The 27,940-nt window shown below is 55.6% G+C and overlaps 1 protein-coding gene across 2 annotated transcripts in view; it reads right to left on the bottom strand.

The window, feature by feature from the left end:
- Positions 1-27,940, bottom strand: part of PTPRN2 (protein tyrosine phosphatase receptor type N2) — a 607,146-nt gene that overhangs the window by 388,461 nt on the left and 190,745 nt on the right. For both annotated transcript variants that reach the window (XM_086394674.1, XM_086394675.1), the window contains exons 4-5: positions 17,373-17,475; positions 10,083-10,245 (exon numbers count right to left, since the gene is read on the bottom strand). In XM_086394674.1, coding sequence (XP_086250800.1) covers positions 10,083-10,245; positions 17,373-17,475 — 266 coding nt within the window. The remainder of the gene's footprint in view (positions 1-10,082; positions 10,246-17,372; positions 17,476-27,940) is intronic.

Genomic DNA, 27,940 nt, shown 5'->3' with positions numbered 1-27,940 from the left:
GGGGGTTTGCTGTGGCTCCGCAGAGGGGCTCCCCAGGGCTGCACCCCGTGTCTGACGTCAGTTTCCCTGCAGCTCCCTTCTTCGCTGGTCACTGAAACCCCTTTTGAATCTGATCCTTTTGACGGTGCTGTCCAACCGGCGACGCTGCCGGGGCGCCTGGTTTCACACACAGCGTGGATCCAGGCCTTTCCCTGGCCTCCCCTGCCTTCCCGCCTCACTCAGGACTCTCCCAGGAGCATGTGGTCCCGTCACATTCTGATTTGCCCACAGAACAAGGCCCAGTTTCCTCACCTCGAGGGCAGCTGTACAAACGTTAGAAGTCTCAGTGTCCTGCCTCTGACACGTCATCAAAATTTCACGGACAAACAGTAATTTCCCACTAGGGTCTGACTCGACGCGGCTTTCACTGTGCGCTCCGGGTGGGGTGCGGGGCCACAAGCTCTCAGAATCTTGGGCTTCCCGTTCTCCACGTGCCCCTCCCCAGCTAAGACGTGCAGCCACCACTGAACCTACGATGGTGGTTCAGACTCCCAAGGCTGCTGTCTGTTTCTACCAATGATGCTGGGGCTCAGCCTACAGCACAGATCTGGGGGCAGCGAGCCTGGATCCGGAACCTGCTGCTCTGCGTGCTGCTCTCCTTTCTCACGTAGGAAGCTCGGCCAATCACTTGACGTTTTGACAGTTGGTTTTCCTCTGTTACAGGAGATTGACCACTATCTGTCACGTTGCGTTTATTTCTAAAATGATGTAACTGTGCTGTGCTTAGTCACTCAGTCGTGTGCGACTCTTTGTGAGTCCATGGACTGCAGCCCACCAGGCTCCTCTGTCCATGGGGATTCACCAGGTAATACTGGAGTGGGCTGCCCTTCTCCAGGGGCTCTTCCCAACTCAGGGATCGAGCCCAGGTCTCCCGCGTTGCAGGCAGATTCTTTACCAGCTGAGCCACCAGGGATGTAACTGTAGTTGTCATCAAAATGTTTAATTCCATCCAGCTGGCTGAAATCAACTGCTTCTCCTTTAGAGGAAGAAAAGATTCACAAGGGAGAGAAGGAGGGGAGGAGACAAGACGCCTCCACAGCAAACGGCCCTCTAGCACTTCTGCACAAACTGGGCGCGGGGCTCAATCTCAAGTTCAGCTGAACTCCCGCTGAGCAGGCTGCCTCGGAACGCCTGGGGTCCCAGCGCGGGGCTGGACAGCCTCTGAGAGGCTCATCAACCTGCCAGAAGCACCGGCTCCCTATGTGTGAAGGCAGCTTCTGCTCGAAGGGCCTTCTGTTATGGTCGGTGCAGAGGCGGGTGGAGGCCCTGCGGGCCCTCCGGGTGAGTGACCGTCAAGCCAGTGAGCTCTGGGACTGACTGCGATGAACAGCCTGTGGGGTCCTGTGTGCTCTCAGCCAAGTTAAGGTGAAGAGGGAGAGAGGGTTTTAGCAGGCAGACTGAAATAATAGAAACGCCAGCTCTCCCAAGTCACACCGGGTCCCGTGAGGGACAGCGGGGGCCCTGGTGTTGGGGACCGTGCACCCTGCCGCCGGGTGCCCAGGCCAGCACGGGCTGGGGACAGGGAGCGTCCTCACGGTCACCCCCCGCCTGCGGCTTCACATCCTGACTGAGCGAGCGAGCAGAGGGCGCTGGCCCCTGGCTCGGATCCCGCTTCTGCTCTCAGTGGCCTTTGCCCTAATGGGTCGTCTAACTCCAAGTGCAGTGGGGGTGGCCGTGGCACCCAGCACAGACGTGGAGGGGCTCCCACTTCCTCACGGCTAGCCCCCGGCCTGCTCACACCAGTGATGTCGCTCTCTTTACCATCTCACACCTGCGCCTCCTGTAAGACTCGGGGACCCGGGCACAAGCCCTGGGGCAGCGATCTGGTGGGCTCTGTGCACTCGCACCTCTGAGTCAATAAGATTCTGGGACAGTTCTCAAAGCCCTGTTTTGAAGGTGTTTTAAACTTCAATTCAACAGACCTATGACCTCAGGTTTCCTAAGATAACACTGAGTAATCGTTAAGACAGCAGTTGCCCAAATCAGGAGATTAGCAACTGAAAAGCAGGAGAACTGGCCAGGCTCCAGCCACCATCAGCAGCATCACCAGCATCACCACCATCACAGCCACCACCGCTGCTGTGTGCTGAGCTCTGGACCACGTTCTACATTCTGGGGTGGGGGACGGTGGGGGGTGGAACGCCTCAAACATGGGCCTGTCTTCAAACAGCTTGCCGACTGAAATGGGGTCAAGTCACAGACTTGGTAGTGGAAAGAGTATCAAAGAGGTTTGGTGACAGGCAGTTTGGAAGGCAGTAGTCATCCTGAGCTGGGGAAACCACGGCCGCTTCCTGGAGCCACAGTCCGCGTTACTTCCCTGCCTGGATGTCTCCACTTGCCCCGAGCCGTGCTGGGGCCGGGGTCCTGGAGCCGAACGTCGGGCTACTTCCTCCCACGGAAGTCCGCCGGCCCCAGTCCCAGATCACTCAATTACGAGTTCAGCCTGCCAGAGCCTGCAGGCTCTCGGGTGCCACATGCCAGCTGACGCTGAGTGAAGGAGATTTTCATGTATACACTGGTCACTCACGCTCGTCAGATATTCTCTTGTGCCAAGCATCCAAAACAAATTAGGAAGCCCAAATTGGGCCATCTTTTGACCGCATAACAAACATTTCCTCCAGTTTGTCTCACAGCCTGAAGGCAGCATTGACAAGCACGCTGATCAAGACACATTTGCTGCAGGCGTGACGAAGCAAGGAGCGGTGGTGGTGTCCACAGGCTGCCTAACGAGGGCCCCACAGTGCCACCGGCGGCAGCAAGTCTGGGGGCTGAGCAGGAACGGGGTGCCTGCCCTGCCTGCTTGCGCTTAGGCCACAGAGGGCAGTGCTGGCCAGGTGCTCCTGGTCTCTCAGCACAGGGGAGGGGCTGCAGCGCCCCACACTGCAGGCTCCAGTTGCCCTGCCCATTCCCCACGCTGGCAGCCGGAAGATGTTATTCCTACTGACAGCGCTGTCACCAGGGCAGGCGTCCCCCCGTCCAGAGCCTCACGCTGGCCCCTCTCTGACCATGGCAGTGCTGTCACCAGGGCAGGCGTCCTCCGTCTGGAGCCTTCACACTGGCCCCTCTCTGACCACGGCAGCACTGTGACCAGGGCAGGCGTCCCTCCGTCCAGAGCCTCACGCTGGCCCCTGTCTGACCATGGCAGCACTTTGACCAGGGCAGGCGTCCCCCCGTCCAGAGCCTCACGCTGGCCCCTCTCTGACCACGGCAGTGCTGTCACCAGGGCAGGCGTCCTCCGTCTGGAGCCTTCATACTGGCCCCTCTCTGACCATGGCAGCGCTGTGACCAGGGCAGGCATCCCTCCGTCCAGAGCCTCACGCTGGCCCCTGTCTGACCATGGTGCCTGTGCTGTCTCTGCTATCAGCTTCTAGAGCTCACGAAATCTGAGGTTGAAGGGGTGTTAAGTTCCAAACCACAGGGGTGACGATTTCTGCAGGAGGCTTACAGCAATGCGAAGCCTGGGTGTTCAGTTCTGAACATCTGGCCATGATGTCACATTAAGTAGCTTAGAACTGGTCTCGAAGACCACTTATGACAGGAAGCATGTGTGGTGTCCCCCCGACCCCAGCCCTCCCTCACCTCTGCTCCAGCACACTCTCCTCCCGCTCTGTCCTCCGCAGCTGCACCCACGGCCTCACGCCTGCGGTCAGAAGGCCCAGGGGATGCTCCAAAGCAGGCAGCCGCCGGCTCCTGTGCGCCCGGGTCAGCCCGAGGCAGGTGGCATGCGTGCTCCGCCCGGAGGACTACGACGGTTGCAGCATGGGTGGCATTTTCCAACTGCCAGGGCCAGGCTGGGCTTTGACTTGACGTGTTTCCCTTCTTTCTGACCTTCTCAGCCACCCTTGTGTAGAGACACAGTTCAGTTCAGTCGCTCAGTCGTGTCCAATTCTCTGTGACCCCATGAATCGCAGCACGCCAGGCCTCCCTGTCCATCACCAACTCCCGGAGTTCACTCAGACTCACGTCCATCGAGTCACTGATGCCATCCAGCCATCTCATCCTCTGTCATCCCCTTCTCCTCCTGCCCCCAATCCCTCCCAGCATCAGAGTCTTTTCCAAGGAGTCAACTCTTCCCATGAGATGCCAAAGTACAGGAGTTTCAGCTTTAGCATCATTCCTTCCAAAGAACACCCAGGACTGATCTCCTTCAGAATGGACTGGTTGGATCTCCTTGCAGTCCAAGGGACTCTTAAGAGTCTTCTCCAACACCACAGTTCAAAAGCATCAATTTTTTGGCGCTCAGCCTTCTTCACAGTCCAACTCTCACATCCACACACGACCACAGGAAAAACCATAGCCTTGACTAGACGGACCTTAGAGACACCACTAGCCTCATTTCCTGGATTAGGAGACAAGCTCTCCTGGGAGGAGGGGCCCAGCTGGGATCTGGTCCCAGGCCTGGCTTCAGGCGGGGCCCCAGGGAAGTGGCCCCACCGGCAGGCTGCCTGCTGGAAAATGCAGAACTGCTCTCAGCTGGGTCTGGAGGAGGCAACTTGGGGACCTCGCTTTGGCTTAAAAAATTAACACGTGAAAGCTGGACAACAGCTCCAGGCCCGAGTTCCCTGTGCTTCCCACCTAATTGCAGTTTTCCTCCGAGGTTTGTGCTCTGGCCATCATGTATTTTCCTTCCACATAAGCTAAAAACCTCACAGTCCGTGTTAATTATTTTGCCTTAAACATCCAATTGTTTTTGTCCAGAAATTTACAAATATTATGTGGGTTTCTCATTCCTGGCTACTTGCCAATTTACTATTTCTGGTTCTTTTCTTCCCCTTAGCAGATACTGGCGTCTCTGCGTCAACTTTCTTTAAGCTGAGGAATGTCTTTCAGCGCATCCGAGGCACGAGTGTTCCAGACTCGAGTGCTTCCCGCTCCCCTACAGTTGTGAACAGTGCAGAATCCAAGGCGACGGGGTTTTGTGCCCTTTCTGTTGGTTCCACTGTTGTCTGGTCTGCTAACGAGACGCGAGACATCGTCCTTATCAACAGCCCCCGGATGTAAGGCATCTGTTTACCTGAGGATACCGCTAAGATTTTCTCTTTATCTTTGGTTTTCCCCCAATTGCTTATGATATGCCTAGATTTTGTTTTCTCTGTATTTATCCTGCCTGAGGCTCAGCCAGTCTCCTGCATCTATGTTTTGATTAGCTTTATCAGTTTTTGGAAAAACACCAGCCACTACTACTTCTTTAACCATTTCTTCTGCTTCCTCTCTCCCATGTAGGATTCCAACCGTGCAGGTTAGAGTACTTGGCGTTGTGCCCCGTGTCTGGGTGCTTTGTTCCATTTCACACTCTTTTTCTGTATTTTTTCTTTTATTTTTGACTATGTCTACTGACCTGACTTGAAATTCACTGATTCTTCTCTCCACGTGGCTAGTCTATCATTAAGCTTCTCAAATGAGTCCTTCACCTCTGAGCTTCCTTTAATTTCTAGCATTTCCATTTGGTTCTTTTTTACTGTTCCCATCTCTCTGCTGCAATTTCCCATTTGTTCATTTATGTTTTTTCACCTTTCCCACTCAATCCTTTAACATATTTATCTTACTTATTAAGATGTCCTTTTCTAATAATTCCAGCACCTGAGTCATATCTGGGTCTCCTCCTATCCACTCTTTACTCTCTCGACCAGAGTGGCGTTTTGCTGTCCTTCATGGGTCTCCCGACTTTTGATTGCATGTTGGATCAGTCATACATAATTGGGATTGTACGTTTGATTATTGCATGAATGAGCAATGGAGACCAAAGCAAATCATATTTAACCCGTCTTCTCTCCGTCCGAGTCCGTGGAATCTGTCACTGAAATGGTGTGGACTTTGTAGCCAAGTCGGTCAGATTCGGTCACTCCTGCCCACAGTAATGCTGAGGGTAGGCTCAGGCTCAGGTCCAAGCTGGAGTCAGCCTCGAGCGCTGCCTCGCGCTTTGCAGTCAGCCGCCAGCTTTCTGAACCTGGAGCTCTCTCTGATTCACAGCCCCACACGACATGTGCAAGACACTTCTTTTCCTGGCTTTCTGCACTCTACACATCAATCTTTCTCCACCACGTTGCCTCGTCCAAAACTTTCAAGGGGTGAGGTGTGCTCAGCAGGGCTTGGCGCCCCTTGGAAGGACGTCTCCCAGCTCCCGTCTCTGGCACTCGGCGCTCTGTGCAGCCTGACTCTGGGCTCTACCCTCACACTAGTCTCCACTGAAAACGGCTCCTTAAAAACCTCAGCTGCATTCTCCCCGGCTTCCCCCCATGGTTCCTGCCTCCAGGGAAGTCTCTGTGGTCTCTTCTTCCCTAGAAGGATCTCCTCCCTTTCTGAATTTAGTTCATTCAGGGCTCTTTGTATTAGCTCCGTGGGCTTTTTCCTTTAAGGCTATGGTTTAGCAGCTCACCTGGCCTGTTCCTATTGTCAGAGTGGACTGGGGTGGCCTCTTGACGTTCTGCCCTTCGAGATGATCCAAACATCTTCAACTGCTGACTTCTGGGTGTTTGTCCAACACCCACCCTCTGGGAAGCCCCTGACCCCATGTGCCCTTCCGGCTCAAGTTCAGCCAGTCATTAGTACTAAACAACACAGTTCGGCACCATAAATTCAGAGCTCTTCTCTGACGATCATGACAGCTACATGCTTGATGACATACACGGAAAAGGTGATTCCTAAAGTAATCCACCGGAAACTGGTTGCATCACCAGTGTCGAAAGCTTACGCTTCCAACTGAGACATGTCATCAGCTGACGGGTAGGGAGATCGGCCAGCGCTGCCCAAAGCCCTGGCCGGGTCTGCACAAACGCTTCTCACACCCGAGTCCATGTCAGCTCATCGGAGAGATGACCAGGGCTTTCTCCTCAGTTAAACCCTGGACACAGAAGATAATTTCTAGACTTTTGCACCTTTTTTAACATAATGAGAAGCATCTATCTCACACAGAATAAAAACGCCTGAGCCAGAAGCCAATGTTGAGAAGCCGCTATCTCAACACAGCATAAAAATACCTGAGCCCTAAGCTGCCGAGTGCTCCTTTTCTGAACCATCCTTGTGACCATCATGCTCAAACAGCTGCACGGTGAGACGAGCACAGAATCCGTTCTTCAAACTGGGCGCTTCTGAGAGGCGAAGGGCTCGCTGGATTGCAAGGAGCAGCAGCACACCCAGCCCGGCCCAGGCAGGACCCCAGGGCCTCATTTTTGGCTGGGACTCTCAAAGCCCGGCCCCGGCAGGGCCCCAGGGCCTCATTCCTGGCTGGGACTCTCAAAGCCCGGCCCAGGCAGGGCCCCAGGGCCTCATTCCCGGCTGGGACTCTCAAAGACCGCAGAAGCCAGACCTGCTGGCAGGTGGCAGCTGCTGAAGGCGGCTGGACAGGACCGCGGTGTGTCGGCAGCCGTGTGTCCTGAGACAGAGAGAGGCCTGGGGCACAGGCGTCATCTCGTGGGCAGCCCAGGGCAGCAGGGCGCAGCCTTTGGAGGAATGACTGGTGCCAGCAGAGAGCAGTGGCTCCCCCTCGATGGGGCAGGTGCCAGACAGCCCGCCCGGCTCTGGGCCCTCTGAGCTGGGGTGGGCACTGAGGCTCTGCGGGCATCCCAGGGTCAGAGCCTGGGCCCTGAGAGGTGGGCAGAGCTGAGCCCGCACTCCTGGGCATCGCCAGGGCCCCTCCCAGAGGACCAAGGCCCCACCTCCCATGCCCCACCGGGTCGCCATCACCCCTAACCCCAGTCTCCTGGGCGCTGACAGCCACCCGGGGCCCAGGGGGCAAGGCTGCCCCACGTGTGTTTCCAAGTCTGGTGCCAGACAGAGCTCACGCCATAGAGTGCCCAAACCTGAATGAGAAACAGGCCGGCGGGCTTAGGACTGACCACCACGGTCGGCCATCGCCACCCAGCTGAGCAGCCGCCGGCCTGCCTGGGACCTGGGCTCAAGGCTTCATTCGGCGCCACCAACACCTCATCAGGAAGGCCCGTCCAACTGCTTCACGGGGAGACTTCACCGGAACGCCTTCCGCTCAGACTTCTCCCTCGCCTGTCACTGACCGAGCGCCTCGTCCCCGCCTTCTCGCTGCGTGCACTCCACGCGGGTCGCTCGTTACTGACTGCTCATGCCCGCTGCCCAGGCACCCGCCCCGGGGTCCCCACGACGGAGTCGGAATGCCCACGGCCGGAGCCGAGGCCGGGCTGGTAAAGACTCGCCGGGCCACTGGAGGGAGCCCCAGACGATTTCTGTTTTACATTCTCAAATCCCCAGCATCGAGAGAGCGAGGAGCGAGGCTGGCTTTCTGCTGTGAGAGGAGACGGAGTCCGTCCTGCCGGCGGTGTGCCGGGCAGCGGCCTCGCCCCTGGGTGCTGGGTGGGGGGGGGCACAGATCAGATTTTCTTCGTGAGCAGGCCGCGCCCCTGTGAGTCTCTCATGGAGCCAAGCACACCTTTGAGCATCCAGCAGATGGCTTTCAGACTTGACCTGGTTTCCATTTTGCCTCTAAAACAGGGATGACTACTTCTAGAAACTACAATGAACTGAGCCCTGGGCTGAGAGCTTCATCCTCCCACTGATGTCCAGACCATCACTGCCCAACGGCAGGACCCGGGAGGACAGAGAAAGGGAGCGGCCTCCCAAGGCAGCACAGCACCAGCGTCGGAACCCCGGGCATCTCTTGCGCTGCCCTCTGCCGGCCGCCAGGACAGGGTCCTGGCGTCGATGCAGCCCCATGGTACCCAGCTCGGTGTCTGCTTCACAGAAAGTGCAAGGTGGAAAACCCGAGTTTAACATTAAAATACACAGTGTGGTGCTCGCCTCAGCAGCGCCGCATGCGTGCTACATCCCTTCAGTCGTGTCTGGCTCTGTGCGACCCTATGGACAGCAGCCCTTCAGGCTCCGCTGTCCACGGGATTCTCCAGGCAAGAATGCTGGAGTGGGCTGCCACATCCACCAAATAAACAGCGTCAGTGCAGCCGGGTCAGCAGGGGTACGGCCTGCGCTGAGGAGCTTGCAGAAGGCTCACAGGAGAGCTTTCAAACCCCCCACCCTGCCCCGCTCAGGCGGCTCCCTGGAGCAGGGGGCCAAGGGCTGGAGTGGGGATGCAGACCCTCCCTCTTTGTGCGATTCCCCTCCGGGGCCTGCGCTCGGCCGCCCCATGCCCCACACGGCCGCCCTGCACGGGCCCCAGAGCCCAAAGCCGGGAGGGGTCTGAGAACCGGGCTGAGAACCGGGCTGACGCGGGCCGCTCGGGCTGCAGAACCTGGGGAACCGAGTCAGCGCCCCTTCTCCAGGAGCTACGAGCAGGCTGCGGAAAGGGGCGTGTTTGCCACCAACACCCAGGGCACAGCGTGGCAGAGGGACACAGCCTGGCGGAGCAACCCAACCCACCCCGGGGTTCCGGCGCGCGGCCTGGGGCAGGGCTGGGGTGGGGCTGGGGAGTGACCTGACCAAACCTGGGGGTGTTCATCCGCCTTCCGGGCAGCCTCTGGGTCAGACCCAAGGCCGAGTTCTGCAGGCGGCAGGAGTGCGGCTGTCACATACCCCGCCCTCCCGAGCACGCGGACCTGGGTGCTGCCCCCAGAGCCCCTCCTCGGCATGCGTGAGGGCCCCGGACGCCACCTCTAGGCCCTGCTCCCCCAGGCAAGTGAACAGCTGGCAGTGCCGCTTTAACCGGCTGTCATGAAAGCACACCTCCTTTCCCATCCAGAAGGTTACGAGACTGCTCGATGCATTTGTAAACTGTTCTTTTCCATGGGCTTCGAGTCCCAGAGGTCTCCAGAGCAGACTGGCCCCGCTGCAGAAGGAACTCCCACCCGAGGGCCTGACAGCTGGCACACAGGACGCCCCGAAGGAGCGGTGCCCACGGACAGCTGTCAGGGGGCGCAGGAAGACAGGGGTGCACACAGGCCCTCCAGGGGGCGGGGAGGCCCCCCGTCCTTCCACCCCGCCCACCACTCGCCCGGGACATGGTGGGGAGAGCTCAGAGGGGCCGCAGGCACGGGAAACATCCCCTGTGTGCGCCTGGACAACGAAACACCCCGAGCACAGGGCCGCGAGGGTCACCGCCCCGACCCGAGGGCTGCGAGGCTCACCTGGGCAGGTGGCCTGTCCAGCTCCGGCCCTGGGAGGGCGTCGGCGGCGGCGGCTGCCTGGGACAGAGCCTCCAGGTAGGGCAGGTAGCGCTGCAGGGCCTCGGCCAGCACGCCACCCTCCAGGCTGAGGCTCCGCTCGTCTGGGACGCTCTGCTTCGAGCTCCTGGGAAGGAGAGGGAGGCGTCAGGCGGTCCTCAGGCACAGTGCTGGCTCTGCCCTCAGGGCCCACAGCGGGCAGGGGGGCAGCAGGGCTGTGCAGGCACTCAGGCACCAGGCCAGGCGGCGAGGGCTAGCAGCAAGGGCCCGACCCGCCGCTCACACCGCCCACGGTGGTGCCCTGTCTGCACCCAAGCCTGGTGCTGGGACACAGGTGAACCTGGTGAGCGAACCCTGACTTACTTTCTCAACAGCCGCCCCACCACTGGGGGCAGAGACAAGCCGGAATGGGGAGTCGGCCAGGACTTACTAAGTGCAGGGAGAACCTCAGCGGCAGAGAGGCTTCCCGGGCAGGGAGGGGAGACTGGCGAGCGCTGGGCCCGCCACCCCCTGCTCTGGGCCTGTCTCCGTCAGCGGCCTCCCCTCCACTCCCCGCCGGGTGCCAAGGAGCAGGCACAGAGGGTGAGAAGGTCGTGCTCACCCACCTCCCGGAAGAGGGGAACACAGGGGTCCGCAGGGCATTGGCTTGCTAGTCAGCTGACGGGGAGATGACCCCGGGCCCTCCTGGTGCCCCAGTGTGACCACAAAAGGCAGGCAGCAATCCTGGGAAGCTGCCTGGAGGAAGGGACCTTGTTCTCGTGGGTTTTCTTGCTCTTTGCTCTCCTGAGAATCTGCATGGGGCCTCGGCCACAGTCAGCACTGGCAACAGTGTCCGCTGAACAAATGAGCTTGGAAACACGTGGTAGGCTCAGGTGACGCCGAGTTAGCGCAGAACCTGTGTCCCCACCGCTGACCTCGCAGAGGGCGCCTCTCCAGCACCAGGAAGGGCAGCCCTGTGACCAGACTCTGCTGTCACTGGGGGTGAGTTCAGGACAACCAGTGGCTGCCTGCGGTGAATGGCAGTGATGCAGGTCATGAACTTGGGAAAAAAAATGTCCTGTTTCCTTTTTCTTTAATGACAATGCATTTTAAAATCATGTAAAACACAGTACTCAGCCCCCGTTGGACTCGGACAACTGCAGATGCCGTCTGTGGGCACAGGAGTGGGCAGGCTCCGAGGCAGCCGCACACGGCTCACAGTGTGCTCTGCGGGAGCTTGGCAGCCGGGTGGCAACCGAGAGCCACAGACTGCGGCCGGAGGCCCCGGCGTCCTCGCAGCTGCCACGTGCGCTTGCCGCTCACACAAGTAAACGCTGGGTTTCACCTGTGTTTGTTTTGCATTAACTGCCGGAAGTGCCCCAGAGGTTGGAGGAGGCTAGCCCGGCCCCCAGCAGAGGCAGCACTCCCAGCCCGGGCCGAGGGTGAGTGCCTGTCTGCTGACTGCCTCATTTCTCCCGTCCTTCCCCTGGTGTTTGTGTTTGCAGAGACGTGGGTTTTCAGGAACAGCTGGATTTTCATGTTTACTTACAAATGCATCAAGTACGGTAAAAGTCGTGATACCTGCAGGAAAGGGTGGGCAGAAATGGGCCTGCGGCGCTCCCAGCCAGGCGCGGTGGGGGGCCGTCATGCGGGAAGGCCGTGGACACGGCGAGGGACAGAGAACGGGCTGCCTCTGTGCGCCCGGAGCTGAGAGCAGGGCTGGCCTCGCTCTGCAGCCAGAAGGCGGCCTGCAGCCTGTGTGCAGAAGAGACTGCCCGCTGCCTGGGTCTCCTGTGGGAGACCCGTGCCAGCCCCGGAGCCCCGAGGGTCAGGGCTCTGGAGCCTGTCATCACCACCGCCCCTTCTCCGAACTCCCTGGGACCAGAGCCTGCACAGCTCAGGCCCGACCGAGGGGAGCTCCCTGGGCACCCGGGCAGGATCTCGCTGGGCTCGAGGGCCCAGCCCCCTGCCCCCCGGCCTGGTGTCTTCTCAGACAGCAACCCGAAGAGGAGGGATCTGACCGTCATCCAGGTGAGAGGGCGAGGCCTGGCACGTCGCTGGGTCTCACGACGACGCCAGCTCTGGTTGTGCCTGGAAGCCGCGGGCAGAGCCGAGCTGCTTCTATGAGCGCGTCTCGTGTGGGTGTCTAGGTGTGTGTGTATCTGTGTGTCTGTGTTCCTAAGTGTGTGTATGTATCTAAGTGTGTGTGCCTGTGTGTCTATGTGTCTGTGTGTGTGTGTGTGTTTCTGTGTGTGTGTGTGTATCTGTGTTTCCAAATGTGTACCTAAGTGTGTGTGCCTTTGTGTCTATGTGTCTGTGTGTGTGTATCTGTGTTCCCAAATGTGTATCTAAGTGTGTGTATCTGTGTAACTCTGTGTGTGTGTATCTGCGTGTGTGTCTGTTCATAAGTGTGTACATGTATGTAGTCATGTGTGTGTGTCTGTGTGTTTTGCAGGTGTTGGGTAAGGCTGTGTTACTAACAACCATATCCACTTTCAGTGACCAGGGAACAATGTTTTAAGTACTTTACTCCAAGCGTGACTGTTACCTACACATGGTAACAAACATCTGTTACCTACATGTGGGTCTTTACTGTGGTTTAGACACAGTTGAGGAATGTTCCCTGGTGTCTGAGATGATACAGAATCTGCCTGAAGTGCAGGAGACCTGGGTTTCATCCCTGGGTTGGGAAGATCCCCTGGAGAAAGGGATGGCTCCCCACTGCAGTCTTCTTGCCTTGGAAGTCCCATGGACAGAGGGGCCTGGTGGGCTACAGTCCATAGGCTCGCAAGAGTCACACACAGACTGAGCGACTGACACTCTAGCAGTGCATGGGGTGCAGATGGGTGTGACTTCCCACTTGGGGTCACGGAGAACAGGCTCCTGGCCACTGTTTTCACAGGGAAAGTCTGGTTCTTAAGAACAGGCCACTGATGTGAGGGGCTCGATACCCATGTGTATTTCATACGAACTAGGACCTACAGAAAATCTCCACATTTGAGCTTAATTATCACGATTAACAAAACTGTCCTGTTATTATTTCTGAAGCCTTTTCAAGTTACATTGGCTCAGACTTAATAGGATGTAAACGATCAGGAGCCACACGGTTCTTTGCGTCTCAAATCATGGCTATCGCTGACCACGTTTTAATGGATGAGATTTCATGCTCCGTGTTGTCAGCGTGATTTAACTGACGTCAGTTTACGTTTCTGGTCCTTTGTCTATTTCTCTCACTAATTGCTGATCAATGCAAATAGAACCGCCTCACAAATGTGCCTTTAAATGGTCTTATTCATCTTCCCGGGGGTCTGTGCTGGAGGACTGTTTGCGACACTCTAACAGGTAACAGCGACGGGCACAGCCGTCACCACGCTGAGACGTCGCAGGAATTAGCTTGCAGCCTGACTTCTGCCCTGTCATTCTCTTGAAGCAGATCAAAGCTTTGTAAGCGTCCATTCTCTACCTCGGAAGACCAAGCGTGTCGTCTCCACTGGTCACTTTCCCACCCCCTGCACTGACCTTCAGGCTCCAATAACACAGGCTGCTTTACGGTGTCCCCCAGTTTGCTACAGGAAAGACTCCGAATTATAAGTAGAATCGTTGCAAAGAGCACGCCACAGCCTGGCTCTCACTCCCTTTGTCCATAAGCCTAACCCATCTAACCATCATTTACTTTTGGAAATGGTTATTTCTAACCATTTTATTTTTCACGGAAGCAGAGCTCACAGCTCAGTCACGTCCTCTGAGGAACGAAGGGCCGGCAGGATTCTGGTCACTGCGATGACTCCTGTAGTCACCAAGTGCCACGAGGTCTTTCACCCGCTCCTTCCTTCTTTAGTCAACAGCTCTGGGCTGGACGCCCCCCGGACACGGTCCATGCCAGCTGCCAGGGCCGTGCCTGGATGGAGGTGGGGCTCAGACCTGTCACTTCAAAACCTCCCTGGAGAGCCAAGAGGCGACGGCCGCAGGCTGAGTGTAAAGTGAGAGGCTCGGCTACAAACACCAGAGGTGGTGGAAGCAGAGTCACGGTCACGGGGGGAAGAAGGGCAGAGAAGTCAGGGGTCTCACGGAGATGCCCAGGGGCTCCAAAAATGCCGCGTGACACTGTTTGTAAAAGCCACCTGCCAGTCAGAGCATCCAAAGGGCAGGCTTTCAGAGGGTGAGTGAGGCAGCAGCACCCGGAGGACACAGGCACGGCAGTACCAATCGTAGAAAAGTGGGGTCAAGACAAAGAGCAATAAAGACGACAAGGCTCCATCTAACCACAGCAGGTGTGACGCCCACAGTGAGGAGATGCCGGGAGCTGCGCTGGGTGTCAGACCCCCACGTGTGTGAAGCAAAATACAAATGGAAATAAGGCTTCTGCCTGAGACATTTCAATAAATCAAAATATAAATAAAGAATCTGACTCTGAGTAATTTATACATAGTTATAAATTTTATGTCTAACCATCTATAAAAATGTGCTCTTTAATAGTGGATACAAGGTTTTTAAGTATCCACTGAAAATTAATAAACATGTGGTATAAACTAGGCCACAAAGAAATCCCAAATTTCTAAAAAGAAAAAGCTGAACATGTCACATTCTCTGATGAAAATGCAGTAAAAGTAGACAGTAATTTAAAGTCTAAAGAAGACATGAGTAGGACGAAATGCAAGCCTGCACTTACTGCTCCCACAGGGTGCACAGCTACAGTGGCAGATAATCGAGAACACAGGCAAACGGGCCTGTCGACATCGCAGGACGTCGCCAGAACCACGCTCGCAGGCGAACGCACAGCCGCAAGTGATGAAAAGATAAGGACAAAACTTTCAGCTCAAGAGCTTCATTAAAAAAAAACAAAACAGTAAATACGTCTAATGATAGTAGAAAGAGGAAAATCCAGGAGATAACTCTTTTTATAAACTGTGTTAAAGGGTAAAGATAGACGTGGATGGCAAAGTGTAATAACCACGCGTGCAATGAGCAAGTTTTAAGTGATAACACAGCACTGTGATCACACGAAGTCAACACAACTGGGAATCCCTGTGGAAAGGATGAGAGTGCTCTGCAGAAATGTGAAGGCTCCAAATTCACACAGTGAGACCTGTGAGCATATTTCACCAATGATCTGAGAAGACAGTGGGAGTGGTACGGGATTTAACCACACAGAAAGATCGTTTAAAATATATACTGGGCAGCAGACAATTCAACACTGAAGAAAATTTAGCAGGAGATTTTCGAAAAGAAGGAACATTATTCCATGCATATCCATGTGCATCATTCCGCGTGTATGTTTCCTGACAAACACCGAGGGATAGCCTGGGCGGCCAGGATTCCCGTGCTGGCTGCTAAGTCACCAGCAGATGCCCGACGGGACGCACAGCATCTCCAGTAAGGGAGCCGCTTGCAGAGACACCGCAGGACCAGGAGAACCGCAAGCTCACGGAGGAGAATGGCTGGGTCTAGGGAGGGAGGGCTTGAAGAGGCAGAGTGGGGGTCCGAGTGGCTGTGGCCTTGGCAGAAAGGTGGCTGTGCTGCCAGCCCTGCCTGCCAGCTGGGGGTGAGTCTACCCCAACCCGCCGAGCCTGAGGCCAACGCCTGCTGGTTGCCTGCTGGAGGCCAACGTCTCCTGGGGTGGAGTATGGTGGGGCGGCTACTGGGGAGCATCCCAGAGTGCCACCCCCGGCACAAGGCTCTGCCTTTAGAGCCAGACGGTTGGTTTATTCGGGTTCAACACCCTCGAGAAAGACATGATCCGTCCAGCCCAGGAGGCTATGAGCCCAGTTCCACTGGCGACCACACCTCGTTCACGGGCGGAACAGACCACAAATCTGCTTCTCCAGAACGGGGCACATGAAGAGCTACCAGCCTCACACAGAAGACTCCATATGGAGAGAAACAGCCCAGGAACATACAGAAACACTTCTATACAGACACAGATCGTGCACAGGAAGTTCATATAGAAAACTCCAACCTCTTCACATGTGTATTTTTAAACTTTTAATCTCACTTGTAATCTAAAAAGCCACGTTATTTTTCACAGCAAACGGGCAACTGTTTTAAACGACAGCATCACCAGTGGTAAGAACGTGGCTACCTGGGTGTGGCCCTCGTCTGACTTCTCGGGCGTTCTCTCTGGAAACTCTCTTTCTGTGAGGCGACCTGGCCTTCCCCACGCTCGGCACCTGTCCAGCCGGGGCAGCTGTTCTGCTCTGCCTCCTGGCGCTCCCGACCCCCCGCGCCGTGGCCTCCTCCGTGGCGTCCGAGGTTGCCTGGGACAGTGCAGCCCGCTCAGGAGCCTCGGCGCCAGCAGGAAGGCGCCGTGGGCTGTGTGAAGCGCCCACGTGTTGCTCAAAGACCAGCGCGAAGAGTGTGAACCCGCCCAGATGAAAATGGACAGCCTGACTGCTTTTTGAGTGTTATTTTTGCAGAACAGACTCCCGAGGCAGGTTCTCATTGATGAAGCTCAACAGACCAGTGAGGATGACAAGGCAGAGCTCCCACCTCCCCTCAAGACGCGCACAGCCTGGCCGGGGAGGGCCGCCGGTGCACGTGCTCTCACGTCTGGCGCGTTGACTCTGCGGGACCCGGCGGCCTGGCTGCCCCTCTGCTGGACGGACTGAGCAGGAAGGAGGAGGCCGATGCTTCTGCACTGGGATTTCTCTACCCGAGGCTGCGGGCAGACGGTGGGCTTCCCCGCTAAGCCGAAGGGGCGGTCCCTTCCCTGCTGTCTGACCTTGAGGAGCAGCCGCCCGTCAGCTTGGGGACGGCAGCCAGCTCCCGCACGCTGCCCATGGGCCGCCCCTCCCCTCCCCAGGCCGGTGTCCTCCTGCACAAGTGGGCAAAGCTTCCACACCCTCCGCACGTGTGCGGAGACGACGAGGTGGAACAATCCGGCTCTCACAGGCTGCTGTGCTGGGGGCCCGAACGCGGCTTCCATGGCTTAATTCGCTTTTTGTACTAAACTGAGCATAAATTCTTACTGGGAAATGAGAATTCTTGACCCTCCTGCTTTTAACCAAGGCTCTGGAGACGCAGACTCTCCAAGGGTCCCGGGAAGGGAGATAGACCCTTGGGCACGTCCGTTGTTGAGACCAATCCCTTGTGGGAGGGTCCCCCTCACACCCTCCCAGGGGGCCAGGACCCTGTGGTGGGGGGAGTCCCATCTTCCCCTTCCCCACATCCCAACTTCCGGAGCATCTACACCAGAGAGACGGGGCTCTTCGCTCCATGAAACAAGGAGAGGGCTGGTGGACACGGGCCAGGGAAGAGACACGAACAGGTCCGCTTTACCTGGCGGGGCTGGACGCCTCGGGGTGGCGCGGGTGGGTCTGGGGAAGGCTGGCGAGCTCCCGGGCCATCACACGCTGGGTGGAGTCATCCTGCCACGTGAGACCTGGGGAGAGAGTGGCAGGCACCGTGTTAGTGTGGAGGCTGAGCCGGAGGCCCTGCTGCGGTCCCCGAGCCACTGCTGGGGTGCTCTCCCGCAATCTCACCAATCAGCCAAGGCCCCTCTCTGCGGTTTCTTATGAGCTCTTCTCCTTATCGAACCCCAGCCCTCCGCCTAGACCAGAAACGTGGTGGGTGCTTTGCTATATGAACAACACAGGCGGGGCGGGGCCGGGCTGGACAGGAGGTGAGCGCCACGGTCAGCAGACAGACTCTGTTCACGGGGAAGACGCGACCCTTCTGCCTGGGGAGGCCTGGCCACAGGAGGTGCTCCTCACCCAACAGTGAGCCAGTGGCCAGTGCTCCGCGCCGCTCCACTTGCTCGCGGCTGCCACGTCCTGGCTGTTTGCTCCTCACAACCCTGACCTGCTTAAGAGCCACATGTTGGAAATGAAATAAGGGTTATTGTTACTATGAAAGCAATTATCATGGGGCTTAATGTACTGTATCTGGGAGCCAATTACGTTATACTTAATACTCAAATGTTATGACAAAGAGCTTTATAACAAGGGCGAAGTAGTTATGAAGGCAAAATCCATGTGCCTATGCATTAATTACATGCACTGCAGATCACATGATAATTATGCTCAGAATTACCAAATAACTCCCAAGAATAATTATTATGCAATTTGTACATTTTAGATCTTATGGTAACACTTTAGCACTTAGAACTACCCCGTGCAATTATCCATAATTATCTAATCACTAAATATCATGTAATTACAGAGATATATTTTTATGCCCTGTACAAAAACACATTACCAAAAACCTTCGCAACAGGACGGCTATGCTTGTTTGCGTGTGTGTGTGAGCGGGGAGCAAGCAGGTCCACAGCTCGCTGAGAACACTTATTCTGGGCAGAATTAGAAGAACGTCTCGCACATAAGCTGCCTTCATGAACACACTTCAGTAATTTTCAAATGCAAACCTAACATTTTTTAAAATTTACGAACGGCAAGATTCAAACAGCTGGGTCACTTCTAAGTCTCAGAAGCCCGTGGCCTTATCCTGAGCGGGAGCTGCAGGAAGTGCAGCCGTGGGCAGCTCAGCTTCTGCCCTGACAACTCGGGGGAGGTCGCTGCAGGGAGACCAGCCCCAGAGGCACAGCCGCCCTTGCTTCAGGATTACATACGCTTACTGTCAGCAAGCATGCTCCACGCAACAGGCACGGCGAGAAAGCACCCCACATGGAACGTGCTCGTGTGGCTGTCACTGGCCCGTTCCCCGAAGACCCACAAGCGAGAGCACATTTGCAACACAAGCGTAGTATCTAGCACCTCGGACCCGGAAAACAGGCCTGGTCTTATTCCCCAAAATCTGGTCTCCGCGTTGACGTCCACCAGGAACAGAAAGAGTCAAGAGCACAGAAAGAACTTTCGGTGGAAAAAAGTTGAAGTTAAAATTTAAATAACAGAGCTTTGATAATATTTTTATCTGAAGAGCGCAGCAGCCTGAGTCATGCTAACTTTGGGGTCTGTATGGGCCAGAGAAGAGCGCTGAACCCCTAGCCCAGATCGCTCAGCTGTCCTGGCGCGGGCAGAAACGGGGCGCTTGGGTAGAGAGTCAGAGGAAGGCGCAGCTCCGGGGGCTGGGCGTCCCCGGGAGAGACCGTCCCCGTCTGGAAGACAATGAGACACGTGGGCCGCGCTCGCCCCTGCAGCACAGCCGGTCCCTGGAAAGCACACATGGGCAGCTGAGAGCACGGAAAGCAGACGGCCAGGGGCCAAGAAGCAGGTGCTGGGCCCCCGGGGCCTCCCTGGCTTGTGATCTCAGGCTTAGAGCTGAGTCACCAGCAGCCCGGGTGCCGGCCAGGCCCCAGTGAAGCCACCTCGCTCTCATGAGAGGGTCAGGAGAGGAGCCACTGAGCAGCTGCAGACAGAAGAGCTCCACTCCCACCAAGCACCGCAGAGGCCCACAGGGGGCCTGGGTGTCCTCCTCCTGCGGCCAGGGCTCCTGCCAGTGTCGGCAGAGCAGCTGACGGGGAGGGGTCTTTCCTCCCCACTGGGGGGTCACAGCTCCGCGGGCCCCAGTGGAGACCAAGCGGGGGCTCAGACTCCCACCGACCCCACTGCCCAGCAGTGAGGACAGGAGCTGGCCCTCAGGGGTCCGCAGAGCTCCGGGGGGCACCTGGGCTTCCACCTCCACCGGCAGCAACAGAGGCCCCACCCCACCTCAGCAGAGCAGTGCCAGGAAAAGGCAGCTACTGCACAAGTTTCAATGAAATGCAGAGTCTCATAATATAATCCCAAACGCCCAGGCTTCCACAGAAAACCACTCTCGCCAAAACCAAGGAAACCTCAAACTGAAAAAAAGACAGTCCGCAGACACCAACACTGAGATGTTGGCCTTATCTGACAAAGATGTAACACAGCCACGATACAAATGCTTCAGGGAACAATCACGAACACTCTGGAAAACAAGTGAAAAGTGGGAATTCTCAGTAAAGAAATGAATATAAAAAGGACCAAGTGAAAATGTTGTAACTAAGAATACAACAACCAAAATATACAGCTCAGTGGACGCACTTCATTGAAGGATGGAGGGGACAGAGAGACGAATCAGGGACCTGGAAGAGAGGACAATAAAAACCACCCAATGCCAGCAACAGAGAGAAGACAGTCTGAAAAACAAGGACAGAGCCTCTGGTTGTGGGGCTATAACAAAAGAACTAAGGTAATATAGGAGTCCTAGGAGAAGAGGAGAAAGAAGGCAGGGCTGAAAATCTACTCAAAACATAATAATAATGGCTGAAAATTTCTCAGTTTTGGCAAGAGATAAACTTGAAGCTCCAATATCTTGGCCACCTGATGGAAAGGGCCAGTCATTTGAAAAGGCCCTGATGCTGGGAAAGATTGAAGGCAGAAGGAAAAGGGGACGACGGAGGGTGAGATGGTTGGATGGCATCACCAACTCAGTGGACATGAGTTTGAGCAAGTTCTGGGAGACACTGAAGGACAAGGAAGCCTGGCGTGCTGCAGTCCATGGGGTCGGAGGGAGTTGGACCCGACTCAGTGACCGAACAGCAACATAAACCAAAAGAGCCCAGAAGCTGAGCACCCCAGGCAGGATGAGCCCCAATCGCCTCCAAGACACTGATAATTAAACTTCTGAGACCTGAATGCAAAGAAAAAAATATTGAACATAGTCAGAGAAATGATGCCTTAGCTACAAGGGGAACATAATTCAAATGACAGAGGATTTCTCATTAGAAACCAGGCTGCTGCTGCTGCTGCTAAGTTGCTTCAGTCGTGTCCAACTCTGTGTGACCCCATAGACGGCAGCCCACCAGGCTCACCCCGAAACCAGGCAGGCCACGTCAAATCACATGACATTTTTCAAGAGCTAAAAGAAGAAGCTGTCAGTCCAGAATCCTGACAGACAGCCAATCCAGATGCCTGGCAAAAGTGCGGTTCAGGAATGACAGGGCAAAGAAGACATTCTCAGATAAGTGAAAATGAGAGCCGACTTTACCAGCAGACCTGCCCCAAAAGTACTGCTGAAGGAACTTCCCTAAATAAGGTGATGGCAGAAGGAACCTTGGAACATCCAGGGGGAAAAGGCATGAAAAGCAAAGACACGAGTAACTGTGATGAGCGTCCCTCTTCTGAGCTTTCTAAGGTATGTTGGACAGTTGAAGCAACACTATGATGCGCTCCTCAGTATATGCAGAGGGAATATTTAAAATAATTATAAAAAACAAGGGAACGAATCATAAAGGGAGGTAAGAGTTCTATACCCCACTCAAAACAGTAAAATTATGACACAAGTAAACGGTGAGACTTTTGTATATATAATGTACTATCTGTACCAGCCACTAAAAAGGTTAACAAGAGGCAGATCTACAGATACATTAAAATGGATTTGTAAAGACTATTAGCCTGAAGTAATGTAGGAAAAGAATACAGATAAAAGAGAACACATAGAAAACAAAAAATAGGACTTTAAGTCTTAATAAATCAATAACTACATTAAATATAAATAAATAGGTTAAGCAAACCAATGAAGATAGACACTGAGTGGATTAAAAACGCATGACCCAACTATATTCTGTTTATAAGAAACTCACTCCAATATTTGAGTGGAAGTAAAAGGATAAAAAAACATATATCATTAATCAAAGAAAAATAGCAGCAGTTATTGTAATAGCACATGAATTAGTCTTCAAAACAAACAAACTTACCAGGGACCCAGACATAATATAATGATGAAAGGGTACATTTGCCAAGAAGATACATCGATTCTAAGTGTATACACACCGAACACCAGAGCTGCAAATAGGAGAAGCAGAAACTCTCATCATCTCAATTACCCTCCTAAACATGTGCGTCTTCATCCAACTAAGGCGGACCATGTCCTGGAACACAAATAAAACTCAGCAAGACGAAAAGAACCAGAATCATTCAGAGTATGTTCTCCAGTCACAATGGAGTCAAACTGGAAATCAAAAACATAAACATAACAAGAAAAGTCTCCAAACACTTGCAACTTAAACAACACTTCTAACTAAGCCACAGGTCAAAAAGAATCCGAGGGGAAAATACACTGAACTGAGTGAACACGGAAACACAGCATACCAAAATCTGTGCTTGAAGCTGCACTGAGGGAAAGTTTAAGCACTAAATACCTAGATTAAAAAGACTCAAATCAATCATATAAATCCCCACATGAAGAAGCTAGAAAAAGGAGAGCAAAATAAACCCAAAGAAGGAAAGAGAAGGTATCAATAAAACTGCAATATAAAAATAGAGAAGTCAGTGAAAACAAAAGCTGCTTCCCTGAAAAGATCAGTGAAATTGGCAAACCTCTAGCAAGACTGACAACGAAAAAGGGAGAGCAGTCACGATGAACATCAGCAGTGAAACAGGGACAGCAGTACAGACCCTGCTGACCTCCAAGGCAACAGACAAGCCCCCCCACACACACAGAGCAACTGAGATCAAACGGACCCCCCCCCACACACACACAGCAACTGAGATCAAACAGACCCATCCCTTGGAAACACAAACCACCACAACTCACCCAGTATGAAGCAGATCATTTGATAGCCCTATAATTATTAGAAAAATTGAATTCTTAATTTAAGACCTTCCCAAAAGAAATCTCCTAACCCAGATGATTTCCCTGGATAATTCTACCAAACATCTAAGGAAGAATCAGTATGAATTCTACAGAATCCCTTCTGGAAAATAGAAAAGGAGGAAGAAGTTTCCATTTAAGTTTATGTAGCTAATATTAGGAAAAGGTGATGGCACCCCACTCCAGTCCTCTTGCCTGGCAAATCCCATGGATGGAGGAGCCTTGTGGGCTGCAGTCCATGGGGTCGCTAGGAGTCGGACACGACTGAGCGACTTCACTTTCACTTTTCACTTTCATGCATTGGAGAAGGAAATGGCAACCCACTCCAGTGTTCTTGCCTGGAGAGTCCCAGGGATGGGGGAGCCTGGTGTGCTGCTGTCTATGGGGTTGCACAGAGTTGGACACGACTGAAGCGACTTAGCAGCAGCAGCAGCAATAGCTAATATTAACCTGAACCAAAAGCAGACAAACACTGTACCACACAAAAAAAGAAACCTGCAGACTAACATCCCTCGTGAATATTGATATAAAGATCCATAAGATAAGATTAACATGCAAGATCCAGCAATATTAACATGCAACTCCATTACACAGCATGGAGTTTATTAAAGGGGTGCAAGACTGGTTTAATACGAAGTAAATCAGTTACTTCAACACCTTTTTATGATGAATATTCATCCACTTGATACTGAACATCCATCCACTCAGGCCCTCAGCTGCCATTGTACCTAATGGTGAGAAACTAGACCCCATCCCACTCGGATCAGGAACGAGGCGAGGACGTCCTCTCTCAGCACTGATCACAGCAGAGCTAAAGGTTCTCTGCAGGGCAATGGGGCAAGTCAAGGAAATACAAGGCACACACATGAAAAAGAAACAAAACTGTGCCTATTTCCAGATAACATAATTTTCCACATGGAAAATTCCAATGAATCTACCAAAAACTCCTAGAAGAATTGATGCTTTCAAACTGTGGTGCTGGAGAAGACTCTTGAGAGTCCCTTGGACAGCAAGGAGATCCAACCAGTCCATCCTAAAGGAAATCAGTCCTGAATATTCATTGGAAAGAATGACTGATGGTGAAGCTGAAACTCCAATACTTAGGTCACCTGATGTGAAGAGCCGACTTGTTGGAAAAGAACCTGATGCTGGGAAAGACTGAAGGCGGGAGGAGAGGGGGTGACAGAGGGTGAGGTAGTTGGAGGGCATCACTGACAACAGACACGAGTGTGAGCTCCGGGAGCTGGCGATGGACGGGGGAGCTAGGCATGCTGTGGTCCACGGGGTCGCAGAGAGCTGGACACTACTGAGCGACTGAACAACAAACTGGAAATAGCTCAGATGCTGCCCAACGAGTGAGGGGGAACCAAGCAGGTCTGTCCATCCTGTGGATTAGTTAGTTCTCAGCAATAACAACCCAGTGAACAAAAGGGAGGAACCACAGACCAGCCACAACATTGTGCCAAGTGAAAAAAGCCAAAACGGCTGCACGCTGCGCGGCTTCACTCACACAACATACGTGGCCTGCTCTGCTCCACCGCAGGCAGGCACTCCAGAGGCCAGCCAGACGCCTGACCCGAGCCCTTACAGTCAGCTAGGATCCAAGCTGAACTGTGATGACTGTATAATAAAGTTATCAGCAAACATCTGTGGAAAATAGAGAGGAGAGACTCACTGGGATGGGGAACTGGGAGAAACTGCACAGAGAAAAGCAGTATTCGAGCCACGTTGGAAGGATACGTAGAATTCTGAGGGACGGAGAGGGGCTGAGCAGAAATGCAAGAGCGCAGCCAGGGCGGGATGCAGTCGGCAGGGATGTAACTCCAGCCGGGGCAGAGGAGGGACCGGAGGGTCAGTGTGAGGCCACACAGGCCTGGACGCCACACCAGGATGGCTGGCAGTCTCTGTATGCAGCGCAGAGCCGTAACAGTATTCTGAGCAGGACAGTTCTGTGTGCAGGGGAGGAGTGAGACCAGGAGTGGGAGGGGGCGGGGAGGAGTGAGATCAGGAGGGGAGCAGGGGAGGGGGGGAGGGGGAGGGGTGAGACCAGGAGGGGAGGAGGGGAGGAGTGAGATCAGGAAGGGGAGGGGAGGGGGGGAGGGGTGAGACCAGGAGAGGGAGGGGGGAGCAGTGAGATCAGGAGGGGGAGGGGGCGGGGAGGAGTGAGATCAGGAGGGGAGCAGGGGAGGGGGAGGAGGGGGAGGGGTGAGACCAGGAGAGGGAGGGGGGAGGAGTGAGACCAGGAGGGGAGGGGGAGGAGCAGGAGGAGGGGGAGGGGCCACAGGGGGGAGGGACGGGAGGAGTGAGAGGATGGGGTAGGGGAGGGAGGAGTGAGACCCAGAGGAGGAGGAGGAGGGGTGAGACCAGGAGGGAGAGGGGGAGGAGCAGGGGGAGGCCCACGCCTCGGGCTGTAGGCTCCCAGCAGGGACATCACCCTTCTGGTGACCAGCTCCCTCAGGTGTAAAAGGACCATCTCACATTTGCCATAAGCAAGATATTAGACCAAACGTGTTTCATTCACACCGGCACGTGGCCGCCCTGTAACTGAGGTACCCATGGCAACGGCAGGTGGAGGGTACCCATGTGGGGGAGTCTGACCTCTCCAAAGTGGCTGAGGCCCCAGCCCCCGCATCTCGGGCACCCACAGGCAGCTCCCAGCAGGCGCAAGGTTCCAGGCTGTGGTCCGTCACGGGCTGCGCGTGTGGCCCGAGGGGTGCGGGTGACGTCCTCTTCGGGGGGTCAGAGCCCCAGCCTGAGCCCCAGCAGAGAAGCCTCATCCGAGAAGCCTGATCCAGCAGGTCCCTCAACACAGAACGGCTCCCCCTGAAGGAGTCCCACACTGACCTGCTTGGCGGGTACACTGAGGGCACAGCGGCAGCGCCAGTTCTCCTGAGACCTCGATGGACCCACCCGGCTGTGGGCAGGACCCGGAAGCCGCACAGGAGGGGCGGGCGCAGGACTCGAGGTCCTGACAGGGTCCCCGTTACCACCCGCCCCGCACCGCGAGCACCCCCTGAGCAGTGCCCCCACCCGACGCCCCCAGAGAGCCCACCTGGGAAACACAACCTCGGCCACGTCGAGGCCCAGCGACAGAGGCAGGGACACAGAGGTTGGGGCGCCACCTCCCCGAGCCCTAAGTGTGCAAGACACTGCCTCCATGGTGCACAGATGGTGCCGGGTCAGGACACCGCACAAGCTGACGATGTGGGTGAGGCTCGGGCGCAGACGGTGGCTTTATTTATTAGACTTGTTTAAGACACACTTTCGGAGAAGGCAATGGCACCACACTCCAGTACTCTTGCCTGGAAAATCCCATGGATGGAGGAGCCTGGTGGGCTGCAGTCCATGGGGTCGTGAAGAGTCGGACACGACTGAGCGACTTCACTTTCACTTTTCACTTTCATGCATTGGAGAAGGAAATGGCAACCCACTCCAGTGTTCTTGCCTGGAGAATCCCAGGGATGAGGGAGCCTGGTGGGCTGCCGTCTATGGGGTTGCACAGAGTCAGACACGACTGAAGCGACTTAGCAGCAGCAGCAAGACACACTTCTTCCTGCCTCTGGTACATGGAGTGAGAGAGTGAGTGAAAGTCGCTCAGTCGTGTCCAACTCTTTGCGACCCCATGGATCACACAATCCATGGAATTCTCCAGGCAAGGATACTGGAGTGGGTAGCCGTTCCCTTCTCCAGGGGAACTTCCCAACCCAGGGTTCGAACCCAGGGCTCGCGCACTGGTACATGGAGCACAATACAGATGGCCACAGAAGTTAAAGTCTGCACCTACGGGAAGGGGTTAGGCACCAGCGTGCGGAGACTAGAGTGTGACTGGGCTCTGCCGATGACCGTGTGTGGAGGCCCAGTGCGGTGGGGGGCTCCTGTGACCTGCAGGCAGCTTCCTTGGGGTGAGCGATGAAGAGAAACAGGAGGTGTCGTGGGCTGCGGGCTTGCGTCCCCCAAATCCACGTGCTAAAGCCTAGCCCCGTGGGGCGTCCCCGGGGGGCGGGGCCTGGGGGCGGGAAAGAGGGCCCTGGGGGAGGCCGCCTGGTGGGACCAGAGCCCTTAGCAGAGGAGGACCACGCCCCCTGCCGGCTTATCAGGACGGAGGGAAGGCGCCGTCTGCAAAACAAAACGCGCGTCAGCGAAGCGGGGCGCCCAGACTTTGGACCTCTGGCCCCCAGACTGTGCGCAGCTTCCGCCCCATCTGGGGCTCCACTCAGAGAGGAAGGAGGCGGAATATGTTCAGTGAGCACGGTGAGCGTGTGGGTCCTGGGCCTGATCACACACCCGAGGATGGTGTGAGCTGGGGACGCTGGTCCGGGGCAGGGGCCCCGAGGGTCACAGCCATGCCAGGGCCACGACTCCAAGGTCTGGGCTCCCGGGCACCTCGCAGGACACCCGCGCTCCACATGAGAGGAGGCCTGAGTCCCAAGATCCTGTCACCAGGATCTCCGTTGCCATGGCAACCCCAGCACCTTAGCCCCTGGGGCGGGTGGAGGGTGGGGTCTGCAGCCTGGACTCCACAGCTCGCCAGCTCCAGCACATCCGCCTCATGGCCACATCCACCGCAGAGTCTGGGCTGGGGCAGGGGCCGAGCTGGCTCCCTGGCACCAATGACCCCCCGCCCCCACGCCTCTGGGTAGGCCAGGCGGTGGGAACAAACAGCTCTGCGCGGGTGGACTGGCGTTTGTTGCTCCTCGGTTACTTGCACGCAGTTCCTCGCGCCCCGCAGAGCAGAGCTGCCCCCCCACCCCCCGCACCTCCCCTCTGGTTAAGGCAGTGAACAACGCTCTCGTTCCCCAACCATCTCGAGGGCCGCAAGCCCCGCGCCCAGCCCCAGCCATGGGCCCTGGGCAGGCTACAGAGGACAGGAGGGGTCAGTGCGTGGTCACAGCTGACTGTGGAAATAGAGGGATGCTGGGCAGTTGATCCAGAGAAGTGTTGGCTGGGAAACAGCACAAGCTCCGTAAACAAGGTGGGTGATGTGATGTGCAGACCCAAGGTGGGCCTCTGCCTGCCCCAACCCTGCCCTCCCACCATGCTGCCCAGAGAGGAGACAGACAAACCCGCTCCCGGATGGACCCCGCCCACTCAGGGAGGCCTGCCTTTCTTCCCGCAACTGAGGCTCGCTGGGGAGGGGTCCATTTGACCCGGGGTTCCTCACCTCCCCCTCACGACCCAAGAACCAGAGAGGAGGTGAGGGCACGGCTCCCCCGCACCATGTGAACTGTGCAGAAGTGTCCTACCCCTTATTCCAAGCCCTTCAGATACGCGTCGGCGCTAATGCCGGGAGAATTTAACGTAAACTCACCATCTTTGCTCCCATTAACTGACCTCCT

This window comes from Bos grunniens, chromosome 4, assembly GCF_055505025.1.
Source record: "Bos grunniens cultivar Pamir isolate PY7600 chromosome 4, Bosgru_T2T1.0, whole genome shotgun sequence".
NCBI classification, from domain to species: Eukaryota; Metazoa; Chordata; class Mammalia; order Artiodactyla; family Bovidae; genus Bos; species Bos grunniens.
The sequence above is the reverse complement of the archived record's forward strand: the minus strand, read 5'-3'. Positions and strand labels throughout refer to the sequence as shown.